Below are 13,459 nucleotides of genomic sequence, written 5' to 3' on the forward strand. Positions count from 1 at the left end.
TACTAAGCAGCTGAATCTTTAATTCTGCTCTCCAACAGACCCATTATAAAAGAATTTTAAACCACACATTTCAAATCTCTATAGGTTTTTTATTCTGGGTCCAGTAATCTATCCACTGTTCTACCTAGTTGGGACACAGCCTCTGCTCTCATGGAATTTATAGACTGACTAGTAGAGGGATTTGACATATACACAAATAAGCAAAATACAATATGATACATAAATATACTGGAAAGGTGTAAGCAAACTGTTCTTTGAGGTCCAAAGGAAGAAACCTACGTATGGCAGGAAATGAGGGAAAGCTTCATGGAGTAGATACTCTTTGAGCCAGAATTTAAGGATATTTAAAAATTAGACAAAGATAAAAATAGGTCTTTAAGAAGGTATAAGGAAAAGGGAACAGTAAGAGCATGAGTAAAGGCATGGACAGGAGGGAAATCTTGGTGCAGACCATGGATAATCTAGTTTGTTTATGGCATAGAGTACATGGAAGGCGACATATGTGTGTATATATATGTATATATGTGTATATTATATGTGTATATGTGTATGTGTGTAGGTGGTACCAGATTGTAGAGGGCCTTGATAGCAAGTCCTTGCATATTTTGAACCTTACACAGTAAGCAACTGGGAACCAAGGAAGAGTTTTGAATAGATAAGTAATATGAGCAAAGATGAATAAGGAATATAGGTATCTTGTACAAATAATGGCTAAGCTATCCTTTGGCATGTTAGGGATTTTATGAGTATTTAATAATCCTTGGTCTAAAGCACATCCCCAAAATGAGGCTTCCAAAATGTGTCCTCATTGCTTCATTCTTCCCATTTATATTTCCTGGCAGAGCAGTCATGCATCTATAGCATTGCTGTTCTGTTCCTCACTCCCTTCCCCACCCCACCTCCACATCCTGAATTTTATGTCATCTTTCTTTAAGAGTGGTACTATTACTATTGTTCTTTTTTCCCATAAAAGGGGGAGGACGGTGTAATTAAATCAACACTTCTTACACACTTCTATGTGATAAACATTGGATTTTTTTCTATTTCAAATGTTTCCCACTTAATTTTCTTTTTCAGATTCTCTTGGACTGCTCACTAATACAACACATTCCCTTAAGTGACTGTTTAAGCACCACCCTCTTCACTATATATAGCAAACCATTTTCACCCCCCTTGACCTTGATTTCTGTAGAGCAATAATAACCATTTATACAGTACTTTGCTACAATAACAGTCTGTGACTTCTTTGGTATAAGTATTCCCTCCATTCATGCATATGGCAATCCTTTTACAACTTGGGAGAAAGCCTTTGAGAAGAGCCCATGGTTCAAAAAATTCACACTACTGTGGTCAATCTGGTGACAAGCCTATCTGAACTCAGCTCCACTGTCCCCCAATGACAGGTAATAATTATAATAATAATGACCAGAAATCGCTTTCAGAACTTACCCCAAAGAAGCATGTAGTGTTTTTTTAATCAATTTTTTTAATCAAATTAATTCTTACATCCACTTTGGTGAGGTAGAAGAGAAGTGCTCTTATTCCTATGACACAATGAGAGGTCAAGTGACTCAACAATGTTCACTCCATAAATTAGGAGTGAATCCAGAAACCAAAATCTCAAACATCCCTGGGTGGTCTCTGGCAAAACTTGAGTCAGCAGCCTCCGGCCTAGGGCCATCTAGAGCGGATGGCGACTATGCTCTCACACTAGTCATGATTTGGACCCCTTTCTTACTTTCTCTTCGGATGGAAATGAGAAACATCTTTTTAAACTAACAAATCCACATGAGACCCTAAGAGTGTCTTTAAAAGGACCTTGTTAATCTCTTTTTGTAGAAACCCTTTACCTGAGACATTCCTAAATTTGAAAAGTTTTTCCTCACAGTTGTACTCTGAGATGGTAGTGTACCGTATTTGAGAATCTGAGAAGAGCTTGATCTCCTCTCTTTTAGAGGCCAGGATATGTATCTGGTCCACAGACACCCAGAGCTCTGGTCCTCTTGTGGCTTTTGCCCCTCCAATCACAATCATGTAACTGAAAACATTAATAGTTAGTAGAAGATGTCTTGGTACCGGAAAACTGATGATGAGACAAGAGAGGGGGACGAGGTAAATAGGATATGGTAGATGTTCTCTACAATGGAACTGGGTCTTTGGGTTTTGCCTAAGTGGTTTTCTGTTTCTTGGGAAGAGCTGTTAGGAGGAAATGATTTAGGTATTAAAAACAAAGAACATTAATAAAACTGAAATAAAACCTACATTTCTACAACTGAGTGAAGGATCTTTGAGAGTTGTCATAGCCACACAATTTATCACTGCATTCAGACTTGTGATGAGTCTTTATGAACCAAGCTAGGCTGGTCCTTAGTCAAGAAAGGACCCACGATTGAAGCCATTTTAGCTTGCAAGAATCTTATGGAAAAATCCTCCCGTGCTAATATGGAACCGAGGGTCGCCTCCACCTCTGAGGCATCAGAGGACTTCAGTGACAGATTCTCATCAATAACATTAATAGCCAGAAACTCGTTAAGTTCCTTGAGATCAGGGTCTGTTTTATTATTGTCTTTGTATCCCTAGCACCTAGAAGCGTCTGGCACATAGCAGGGGTTTAATAAGTGCTTGTTAATTAATTAGTTCCAAATAAAATATATTCATTATTTTTGGTGCCTTTTCTGAAGAATGTAAGACAAAAAGAGAATATGTTCAAATTCTTATTGTATTCCAACAGGTAACAAATCTTCCCTTTATTTTTTAATAAGGAAAACAGATGTTCAAAAACCAAAAAAAAAGTTTTTGCATACAACTAGAAAATAAGATACACAGGCAATGGGGCGTAGAAACTTATCTTGCCCTACAAGAAAGGAAGGGAAAAGGGGATGGGAGGGGAGGGGGGTGACAGAGGGGAGGGCTGACTGGGGAACGGGGCAACCAGAATATACGCCATCTTGGAGCGGGGGGGAGGGTAGAAATGGGGAGAAAATTTGTAATTCAAACTCTCGTGAAAATCAATGCTGAAAACTAAATATGTTAAATAAATTAAATAAAAAAATAAGGAAAACATCCCTAAAATGATTTAGACAGAAGCAGATGACAGATTCATTTATCTGAACAGGTTCATTTTAAAAATAGTTCATAGCAATAATAACACTTAAGCCTCCTCACAGCCGGCCCGGGACACAAGCCTTCAGGTGTCAGATGAGGAAACTGAGGCTCAGAGAACGAACTGCCCAAAGTCACACAACGACTAAGCGTCGGAGGTAGGATCCAAACGCAGGTGTCTCCTGAATCAAAGTCTAAAATATTCTCTTCCTCCAAAGTACCAAGGAGAAACAGAACACCTAACCCCGACAGTGATACAGTTGCTACGGAGTATTAGTTTCTAAGTACAGATTCCTGGGGAGTTAGCACTATAAATGATCATTTAAATAAATATATATGAATACATATATTTTTCCAGATCCTCTCACAATTTGACCCCCTAGGAAAAAAATCTCATATATCCTGACGTAAAAATAGCACGTACTTTGTAAATGACCATCGTCCAAGGCATGACGTGGAAGCATTGAGATGAAAATTAAATTTAAATATGAAGTAGCTCCTGGTAAAATGTGACTATGCCCCTACGATTGGCTCACAAGTCTTAAAGGGCACAGCATATTACATGAAAGGCACATGGGCATGGCTGGGCTGGCCAAAACACTAGCATTTACCAGCCAAAGTTCACATTAAGGTGGCGGCTCCTAGGAACCAGAGGGGGCAGCTGGTATCTGGAATGGAAAATAAATATATGGATGAGGATCCAGAAAGCCATTTTGGTCAGGTGGACGCTCAGGTCTCAAATCATCCATTCTCACATGCTTTTGACCAGCCATGTAAGAAAAGCAGAGTATATGAAAAACACTTATTGTCCAGACTATGATCTGCCACCGGGCAGTCCATCATATTAATAACAATAACAATATCCTTTCTTTTGGTCCAGATTTCTGATTTAATTGGTATAGGAGACTTCCACTATGGAAATTCCCTTCACTCATACAGATTAGCAATTTGTCCGCAATTTATAGTTTTAGAGAGTTGCTTATGGCATTTTGAGGATGAGTGACTTGCCCAGGATGACAAGCCAATATTCATCAGAAGCAGAACTTGAACCCAGGCCTTGCTAACTCTAAGGCCAACTCTTTATCCTCTAGACTTCAGTGCCCCTAAAACAGGGACACCAATAGACAACTATATAAGACTTTAAGATTTGCAGAATGCTTACCTTTACCATTATACATTAGGCCCTGGAGCTGGACAATGAATTTGGGCCAAAACTTAGAAGGAAGAGACTGAGCTATATTAAACTGGGGAAATTGACAGCTCTTTCAACGATTCCATACTGCTCGATTTTTTTTTTAAAAAAAAGTCTACCTCTTCAACAATTTTTGTTGTTGCTGTTTGGTCATTTCAGTTGTGTCCAACACTTTGTGACCCCACTTAGAGTTTTCTTGGCAAAGATCCAGGAGTAGTTTGCCTTTTCCTTCTCCAGCTCATTTTAAAAAAAAGAATTGAGGCAAACAGAGTCAAGTGACTTGCCTAGGGCAACACAGCTAGTAAGTGTCTGCAGCCTGATTTGAACTCAGAAAGTTGAGTTTTCCTGAATCCAGGCTCGGCACTCTATCCACTGTGCCACCTAACAACAAGTGAATCATGGAATATTAATTTTATATTAGAGGTAGGCTGACCATATAATAAGAATCAATGGACAGGGCAAGTGCTACATCAGCATCTTTAATATATTAAAAAAGCAAAATGAACTCTAGGGCATGGAGTCCATATTCTATTCTACATTTTAAACTGGATGTCCCAGAAACATCCCAAACATTATATTCAAAATGGAACTCCTTATCTTTTCCCTCAAACACAGCCCTCTCTCAACTTTCCTCTGACTGTTAATGGCACCACAGTGCTGCCAGTCTAGTTTTGTAACCTCAGAATCATCCTCAACTTTTCCCCCACTCCTGTCACCCATTTCCAATCCTCCAGGCACCAAGTCTTGATTCTGCTTTCACGACCTCTCTGATATCTATCCCCTTTTCTCAACTCCTGCAGTCACTGCCCCAGGTTAGGCCCCCATCACCTCTGCAATCATCTCCTTTGGCTCCCTTCCTAAGCTTCTGTTCTCCCTAGAGCTGCCAAAGTGATTTTGTGTGCACATATCTCACTATATCATCCCCTTGCTCAATGAACTTTAGGGGCTCCTTGTACCAATTCCCCTGCTGGGCATTTGAAGCCCTTCAGAACTAGACTCCAACCTACCTGTCCAGCCTTATTCTACGTTTTATCACTTCACACATTCTGGTTCATCCAAAGTTCTCTTTCTGCTGTTTCTCACAAATGACATTCCGCCTCCCATTAACTTATCATCATCCTATGTACCCAAAGAGGAGATGCTAACCCTGCCTTTGTTCTTCCTTTACCCCAATGTAATTTTTATAAGATTTTTGTTGTCTTTATCTTTCCCTGCCATCGGATTATTTGTGTTTGCAACCAGTAGAATAGAAACTCTTTGACAACACAGATTATTTAAATTTTTTTTATGTCTTTGGCACCATGCACACTGCTAGGCCCATGGTAAGTATTTAACAAAGACATGTTAATTTACTGCATTCCTGCCACTATTTTTAAAGGACTTTGTGCACTTTCATATTTTTCCTCTGTTACCTGTTCTTACTTCCACTTTCTGCCCATGACTTTGAAATCCAAGTTGGTCAATGAGTTTCCCTGTTTGTGCACATAGACAGTTCCCCCTTTTCCCTTCTCATTGGGATTGTTTGCCTTGTGGCTTTAGAATTTTATACTTTAGAATTTCCCGTCTGTCCTAAACTATGACTACCTCCTGTAGAATATTAGTCCCTGGGAGTTAATCTATTCTCTCTCTTAACTCTTTGAAATCAACTCTCACAAAATATAGTGGGTATATAAAGTTGTTCCTATCTTTCCTCTCCTTCTAGATAATGTGGGCATAGATCTCTGGACCTGAAGTCAGGAAGACCTGAGTTCAAATCCACTCTCCAACATTTACTAGCTGTGTGATCCTGAGCAGGTAAGATAAACCAACTATCTCAGTTTCCTCATCTGTAAAATGGGGATAAGAATAGCACCAATATGAGATTTATGAAGCAATTTCTAAACTTTAAAAGACTCATATAAGTGCTAACAATAAGTGCTACAGCTTTTTGGTGCCACAGGTCAGAGATGGGTGAAAGGTTGGACACCAAAGGTGAATGAGCAGCCTTGAAAAACTCTTAGCAAGCCCTCACACCAGAGGTGCTAGTCCTCCCTGAACACCCCATATCCCCCATCATGGCAGATGGGCTAAACCAGTTAGAGGGTGATCAACAGGTGAATTATGGGGATGTCTACCCCAAGCATGTGAAGACTTCCCCTAGCAGAGTGGGCAGATGAAAACAATTCGTTTCAACGGCCATGAAGGCAGCTGAAGCAGGTAATGTGCAGCATTTAGTGCTTGATCAGACATCAAAAATGCCAAAGCATCCACTGCATTTTAGGCCATTGTCAGTCATCCTCACTTTTATCTTGCCAGTGAACTTTTATGATTCAGGAAGAGAGAGTGAGGCTGACAGCGACTTTGCGCAACTCTGCCTCACTTAAATCCAATTCACACATAAGTCAAGATGTCACCCCGTGATGTCAATGGTCCCCTTCAAAAATGACGGACAACTACCAATTGTTTATCACAAAATTCCAAGACCTTGTCATTTCCATACCAATATTGCCATCTCTTCTGTACCATCAACAAGTTCTCCTTTTTTAGTGAGACTCAGAATCACAATAGAAACTTCTCCTATTGGTTGGTTCTTCCACCTTTCTAAAGAAAAAAACTATCATTAGGGCAAGCTATGACATGATTAGTTACTTTGCTTCTGACAGACAGAAAACTCTAAGAGATGTCTGGAAAACTGGGGTCCCCAATCGCTACCATACTATATCTTCCTTTTCAATATCTTTTTCATCTATTTTTCAAATTCTTTGTGTATTTCCTCTTTGTCTTGGGGTCTGCAGTATACTCTGATGATAATGATGTTTTTTTTCTACCTCCATTATTCTCCACACAAATGCCCTCTACCATGCTGCCCCTTCTCCTGGATTTACTCATATGATCATATCTTCTTAAGTTAGACCACTAGTCTTATTGCTTTCCTCAGATATCATTCAGGGGGAAATATGGTCCACCATCCCCACTAACATAAACATTAACTACTAACAAAACCACTGTCAAACTGTCAGGCCAATAGCCCCGGGAATTGTAGCCTCCTCATACCTGCCAGCTGCTTCCAACTGAGCCCCCACCACCATCCAGGGCAACAACACTCATGAAGATGCAACATAGCAATTGCCTCTGCAGGTAGGTCCTATAGACCCTGACTCCTCAGTTGCCACAGCTTCTGAAAAACTGAGAAAAGAAAGTTCTTGCCAACAAAATTCTTGGCACTCTCAAAAGGTTCCATATCAGAAATGGATCTACTCCTATCAATGTCAATGGCACTAAAGAAGATAGATTACCACCCACCTTTCTGTAATCCTCTTATATAACCCAGCCCTGCCATGTGCATTGCAGTTGATCTCTCCTTTATGTGTTTGTTCCCATTAGCATGAGAACTCCTTGATGACAAGCACTGTCTTACTTTTTCATTTGTATTCCTGGTGCTTAGATGATTGCATTGCACATACTAAGTACTTATAAATAAATGCTTTTTTCATTCATTCATTCCTACAATGCTGCACCTGCCCCACCATACCCCATCCTTTATTCTTTTGAATATTTACCACTTCATACAAATTTTCTTTCACAAGTGTACTCTCTTAAGTAGTTCCCATGGCTCCCTGGAGTCCTATAGTATGAATCAGAACAATACTTTTTCCACAATTTTTATAGAATGATAGCCCTGGAAAAGCCCTTGAGAAGTCAAATGCTCCATTCTTCTGCCTTCAGGTGAAACTTCTCTTGAACTATGGCAGGCTGAAAAGGAGCTAATCAATTAGAAATCATATACAAGAAGTTACTAAAAAGAGCATGCCCTTTGACCAAGCTATATACCACTTGCCAAGTCTCTCCAAAATCAGAGAAATAGGAAAGGGTCATATTTGTACCAAAAAAAAATATAGTAGCTCTTTTGGGGTAACAAAAAACTGGAAACTGAAGGGATATCCATTAATTGAGGAATGGCTGAACAAGTATCTGCATACGAATGTGATGAAATACTACTGCATTGTAAGAAGTGAAGAAATTACAGAGGCATGGAAAGACTTATATGAAGTGATATAGGGTGAAGTAAGCAGAACCAAGAGTATAGTTTATACTATAACATCGACATTATTTTTTAAAAAATTCTGAAAAATCTTATAAACTGATGAAAGCAGAAAAGAGGGGAACAATTTATGCAATAACAACAACCCTGTTAAGACAAAAAAAACTGAAGGCTCTAAGAATTATGATCAACATATGGACATCTATGATGCAATGGTGAAACATGGCTATCCACCTCTTGATAGATTTAGGGTAAAGAATTACACACACACACACACACACACACACACATGCATGCATGCATGCATGAATTTGTTTTTCTCCACTCTTCATATTTATTACAAAGAATTTGTTTTCCTTTTCACTTTTTTTCTAATGGGGAGGGAGATGAGGGGGGAGAGAAAATATATTTCTGTTAATTTTTCTTTGATAGAGAAATGGGGAGGGGTGCTACAGCTGTGGCATACTGCATGCCACATGATGAGGTCACTACATTGTTAATTTTACTTAATTGCTTTTCTTTGTTACAAGATATCTCTTGTAAAATAGGGGGTATTTATACATGTCTGTAATGCAAAAAGAAAACAAATTATAAAACTTTTATTTTAAAAGATCTCCTGAGAAATTGATCTTCCAGTCTTTCAACAACTCATTTTAGAATTCAAACAATTAATCTTCTTCATCATGAAATCCTCATCTTATATATCATGTAAATTTCTTCCCTTAATTTGTAAAACTACACTTCCTCAGTCAGTTGTGAGTAGTAAAGAGCTGGTCATTGTTTTCTATTCCAATATTAAAGATCCAATTCATACCTATAAAATAAGCAAATAGTCCATATAAACATATGAATATCCAGAAATATAATGAATATTTTGGTAAAAAGAGGCACAGAAATACTGAAGAAAATAACACATCAAAAAACAAAATCAGCCAAATGGTAAAAGAAGTACAAAAGCTCACTGAAGAAAATAATTCCTTAAAAATTAGAATTGGGCAAATGGAAGCTAATGACCCCAAGAGACATCAAGAAACAATTAGGCAAAGTCAAAAAGTATATAAAAATAGAAAACATACATTAAAAACAATGGACCTGGAAAATACATTGAGGAAAGATAATTTAAGAGTTATAGGACTACCTGAAAGGCATGATTTTTAAAAAAGAGTCTACACATCATAGTTCAAGAAATTATAAAGGAAAACTGTCAAGATATCTTGGAACCGGAGGGTAAAATGGAAATTGAAAGAATCCACTGATGCCCTCCTGAAAGAGATCCGAAACTGAAAATTCCCAGGAACAGTATAGCCAAATTCCAGAGCTTCCAGATCAAAAAGAAAATAATTCGAGCACCCAGAAAAAAAAATTCAAACACCATGAAGTCACAGTCAGGATCGCACAAGATTTAGCAGCTACAGAGAGCTTGGAATATGATGTTCAAAAAGGCAAAGGAACTAGAGTTGCAACCAAGAATAACCTACTCAGCAAAACTAAGTATAATCCTTCAGGGTAAAAAAAATGGACATTCAATGAAATAGAGGATTTTCAAGAACCTCAGATGAAAAGAGTAGCTGAATAGAAAATCTGATTTTCAAATAGAATACTTAAGAAAAGCACAAACATGTAAACATAAAGAAGAGTCATATGGGACTCAATAAGTTTAAATTGTTTACATTCCTATATAGGAAAATGATACATGAAACTCCTAAGAACTTTATCATTACTAGGACAATTGGAAGGAATTTACATAGACAAGAGGGCATGGATGGGATGATCTAAAAAAATGAAGATGTGAGAAAGGAATGCACAGAGTGAAGGGAAAGAATGAGGAAAGTTATTTCACATAAAACAGATGCATAAGGAAGACATTTTACAGTGGAGGGGAAAATGTGGGAGGGACTGACAACACTTGAACCTCACTCTCAACTGTACTCAGTTGGGTAGAGAAATCTATTTTACCCAACAGGAAAACTGAATGAGAAAAAGATAAAGTGAAAGAGAAGGTGATGGGAAGGAAGGTAGATTAAGGAAGGCAGTGGTCAAAATCAAAACAGACTTTTAAGGGGGGATAGGAAGAGAGAGAGAGAGAGAGAGAGAGAGAACAAGAATGCAGGATAAATAGGAGAAAATGAGATGGAGGAAAGTACAGTTAGTAATCATAACTGTGAATGTGAATGAGATGAACTTAGCCATAAAATGGAAAGGGATAGCAGAATGGATTAGATGCAAGAATCCAACAATATGTTGTTTACAGTAAACACACTTAAAACATAAAGACAAAAACAGAATTAATATAGGAGAGTAGAACAAAATTTATTATGCTTAAGCTAAAGTGAAAAAGGCAGGGAGTAGCAATAGTGATCTCAGACAAAGCAAAAGCAAAAATAGATATAATTAAAAGAGATAATCAAGGAAACTACATTTTGCTAAAAGTTACCATAGATAATGAAATAATATCAATACTTAACATATATGCACCAAATGACATGACAATCAAATTCTTAAAAGTTAAATAGGTAACAAGAGGCAATAGACCATAAAGTTATACTAGTAGGGGCCTTGATTTTCTCATCTGAGATAGATAAATCTAACCATAAAATAAATTAGAAAGAATTTAAGTAGGTATACAGAGTTTTAGAAAAGTTAGAGATAATAGACCTCTAGAGAAAATTGAATGGAACAGAAAAGAGTAGGCTTTTTTAAAGCTATATATCACATCACCCAAAAAAATGACTGTGGATTAGGGTATAAAAACTCACAAACAAATGCAGAAAAGCAGAAATATCAAATGTACCCCATTTGGACTACAATGCAATAAAAATCACTTTGAATAAAAAGCTGTGAAAGCATAAATTAAAATTAACGGAAATCAAATAATCTAAACCTTAAGGATGATTGGGTCAAAGAACAGATCATAGAAACAATCAATATTTTCACCAAAAATAACAACAATGAGACAACTTACTAAAATTTAAGGGTTGAAGCCAAAGCAATACATAGAAGAAATTTCATATCTCTAAATGCTTATGTCAATAAAAAAGACAAGAAGCACATCAATGAATTAGGTGTGTGACTAGAAAAAAAGCTAGAACATGACTCGGCTCTACGGTCGCTCTCTCCACTCCCCACGTTCCTCCCTCTGCGCCGGTGAGAAAATGAATTTCTCCTCCCTCCGGGAAATGAGCAAAGGCGGAGTATCCTGCTGGGCTTCCCTTTAGCGGCTTACTAAGATCCGGGCGCCTCCCGGGTGTGATTCAGTCTGAAGACTGGCAGACCAGGCTGTCCGGGCTGAGAGAAGTCCCCGGCGCTCAGCCCTGTCTAGCCGGGCTCTCTGTTCGGGAGCCCACCACTCGCACACATCACAGCGCACGCAGTTCAGGTGAGCGCCGCGTCAGCCCTTAGCCGCACCAGGGTCCAGCTTGAAGCTAAAGAATGGCAACTGAGAAAAAGAAACCTGAAAATCTTCAGTGTTCAGATGAATACTCAATTCACCTTTCAAACCCACATATTTCAGAAATGAAGGAAGATATTCTTTACCATTTCAATCTTGGAACTAAAACTCATGATTTACAGGCTATGTTTGGAGATGTAAAGTTTGTATGTGTTGGAGGAAGTCCTGCCCAGATGAAATCTTTCATTAGCTATATTGGTGAAGAATTGGGGCTTGCACCACCTGGCATGGACCATCCTAACATTTGTCAAGGAACTGACCGCTATGCCATGTATAAGATTGGCCCTGTGTTATCAGTTAGCCATGGTATGGGAGTTCCTTCCATTGGAATCATGTTACATGAACTCATCAAGTTACTGTATCATGCCAAGTGTTCCGATGTTGTTGTCATTCGCATTGGCACATGCGGTGGAATAGGTCTGGAGCCTGGTTCAGTGGTGGTAACCAGAAAAGCTACGGATTCTTGCTTCAAACCTGAATTTGAACAAATTGTTTTGGGCAAACGCATAGTGCAAAGTACGGAGCTTAGTGATGACCTAAATCAGGAATTAATGGCCTGTGCCAAGGAGATGAATGAGTTTAACACTGTTATAGGAAACACCATGTGTAACTTAGACTTCTATGAAGGTCAAGCTCGGCTGGATGGTGCTTTCTGCTCCTATACTGAGAAGGATAAGCAAGAATATTTACAGGCAGCTTATGATGCAGGAATCAGAAACATTGAGATGGAATCTTCTATCTTTGCAGCCATGTGTGGTGCTAGTGGCATCAAAGCTGCTGTCGTGTGTGTTACTCTTCTAAATCGTCTCCGTGAAGATCAGATTAGCAGCTCCCATGAGGTACTTGCTGAGTATCAAAAGAGACCACAGAAGTTAGTAGGATACTTCATCAAGAAACGTCTGGAAGGAAAAGCATGAAAATATTGGGTTTTTTTTACATTGAGAAAATACTATAATTGTTTGCATTTAAAATAATGTGTCCCATTTGTATTCTTTCTAACATTTTGTAAATCAAATGTCAAATAAAAGTGACTTCTTATTTATGAAAAAAAAAGCTAGAACATGAACAAATTTAAAATCCCCAATTAAGCATCAAAATGGAAATCCTAAAAATCAAAGGCAAGATTAGTAAAATAGAAAATAAGAAAACCCTTAAACTAATATATAAAACTAGGAGCTAGTTTTATGAAAAAAATAAAATAGATTAACCATTGGTTAATTTGATTAAAAGAAGAAAACCAAATTACCAATACCAAAAATAAAAAATGTCAATGCACTGTCAATGAGGATAATATTAAAGCAATTATTAGGAGTTATTTTGCCCTATTATGTGCCAGTAAAACTGACAATCTAAGAGAACTAGATGAATGTTTACAAAAATATAAATTGCTTAGATTGGCAGAAGAAATGCAATATTTAAATAACCCTATCTTAGAAAAAGAATCAAATAACCAAAAAGTGAGTGCCTTAAGAAAAAATCCCCAGGATCAGATGGATTTACAAGTGATTTCCACCAAACATTTAAGCAACAAATAATCCTAATACTTCATAAACTATTTGAAAAAAATAAGTAAAGAAGGAATCCCACCCAAATTCCTTTTATGACACAAACATGGTTTTGATGACTAATCCAGGAAGAACAAAAAGAAGGAAAGAAAGTTAGAGACCAATTTCCCAAATGAATATCAATGCAAAAA

At 37.9% G+C, this 13,459-nt stretch overlaps 1 protein-coding gene across 1 annotated transcript; it reads left to right on the forward strand.

Moving 5' to 3' along the window:
- Nucleotides 1-11,609: 11,609 nt before the first annotated feature.
- LOC118851975 (uridine phosphorylase 1-like) lies at nt 11,610-12,682 on the forward strand. Its single transcript, XM_036761586.1, has one exon. It carries the CDS (start codon nt 11,745-11,747, stop codon nt 12,678-12,680), a length of 936 nt encoding a protein of 311 aa, XP_036617481.1. The 5' UTR covers nt 11,610-11,744; the 3' UTR covers nt 12,681-12,682.
- Nucleotides 12,683-13,459: the final 777 nt, after the last annotated feature.

This window comes from Trichosurus vulpecula, chromosome 5 (genome assembly GCF_011100635.1).
Source record: "Trichosurus vulpecula isolate mTriVul1 chromosome 5, mTriVul1.pri, whole genome shotgun sequence".
NCBI classification, from domain to species: domain Eukaryota; kingdom Metazoa; phylum Chordata; class Mammalia; order Diprotodontia; family Phalangeridae; genus Trichosurus; species Trichosurus vulpecula.

Excerpts from the sequence above, each read along its gene's own strand:
- LOC118851975 (XM_036761586.1), top strand. The coding sequence starts at position 11,745 with ATGGCAACTGAGAAAAAGAAACCTGAAAATCTTCAGTGTTCAGATGAA.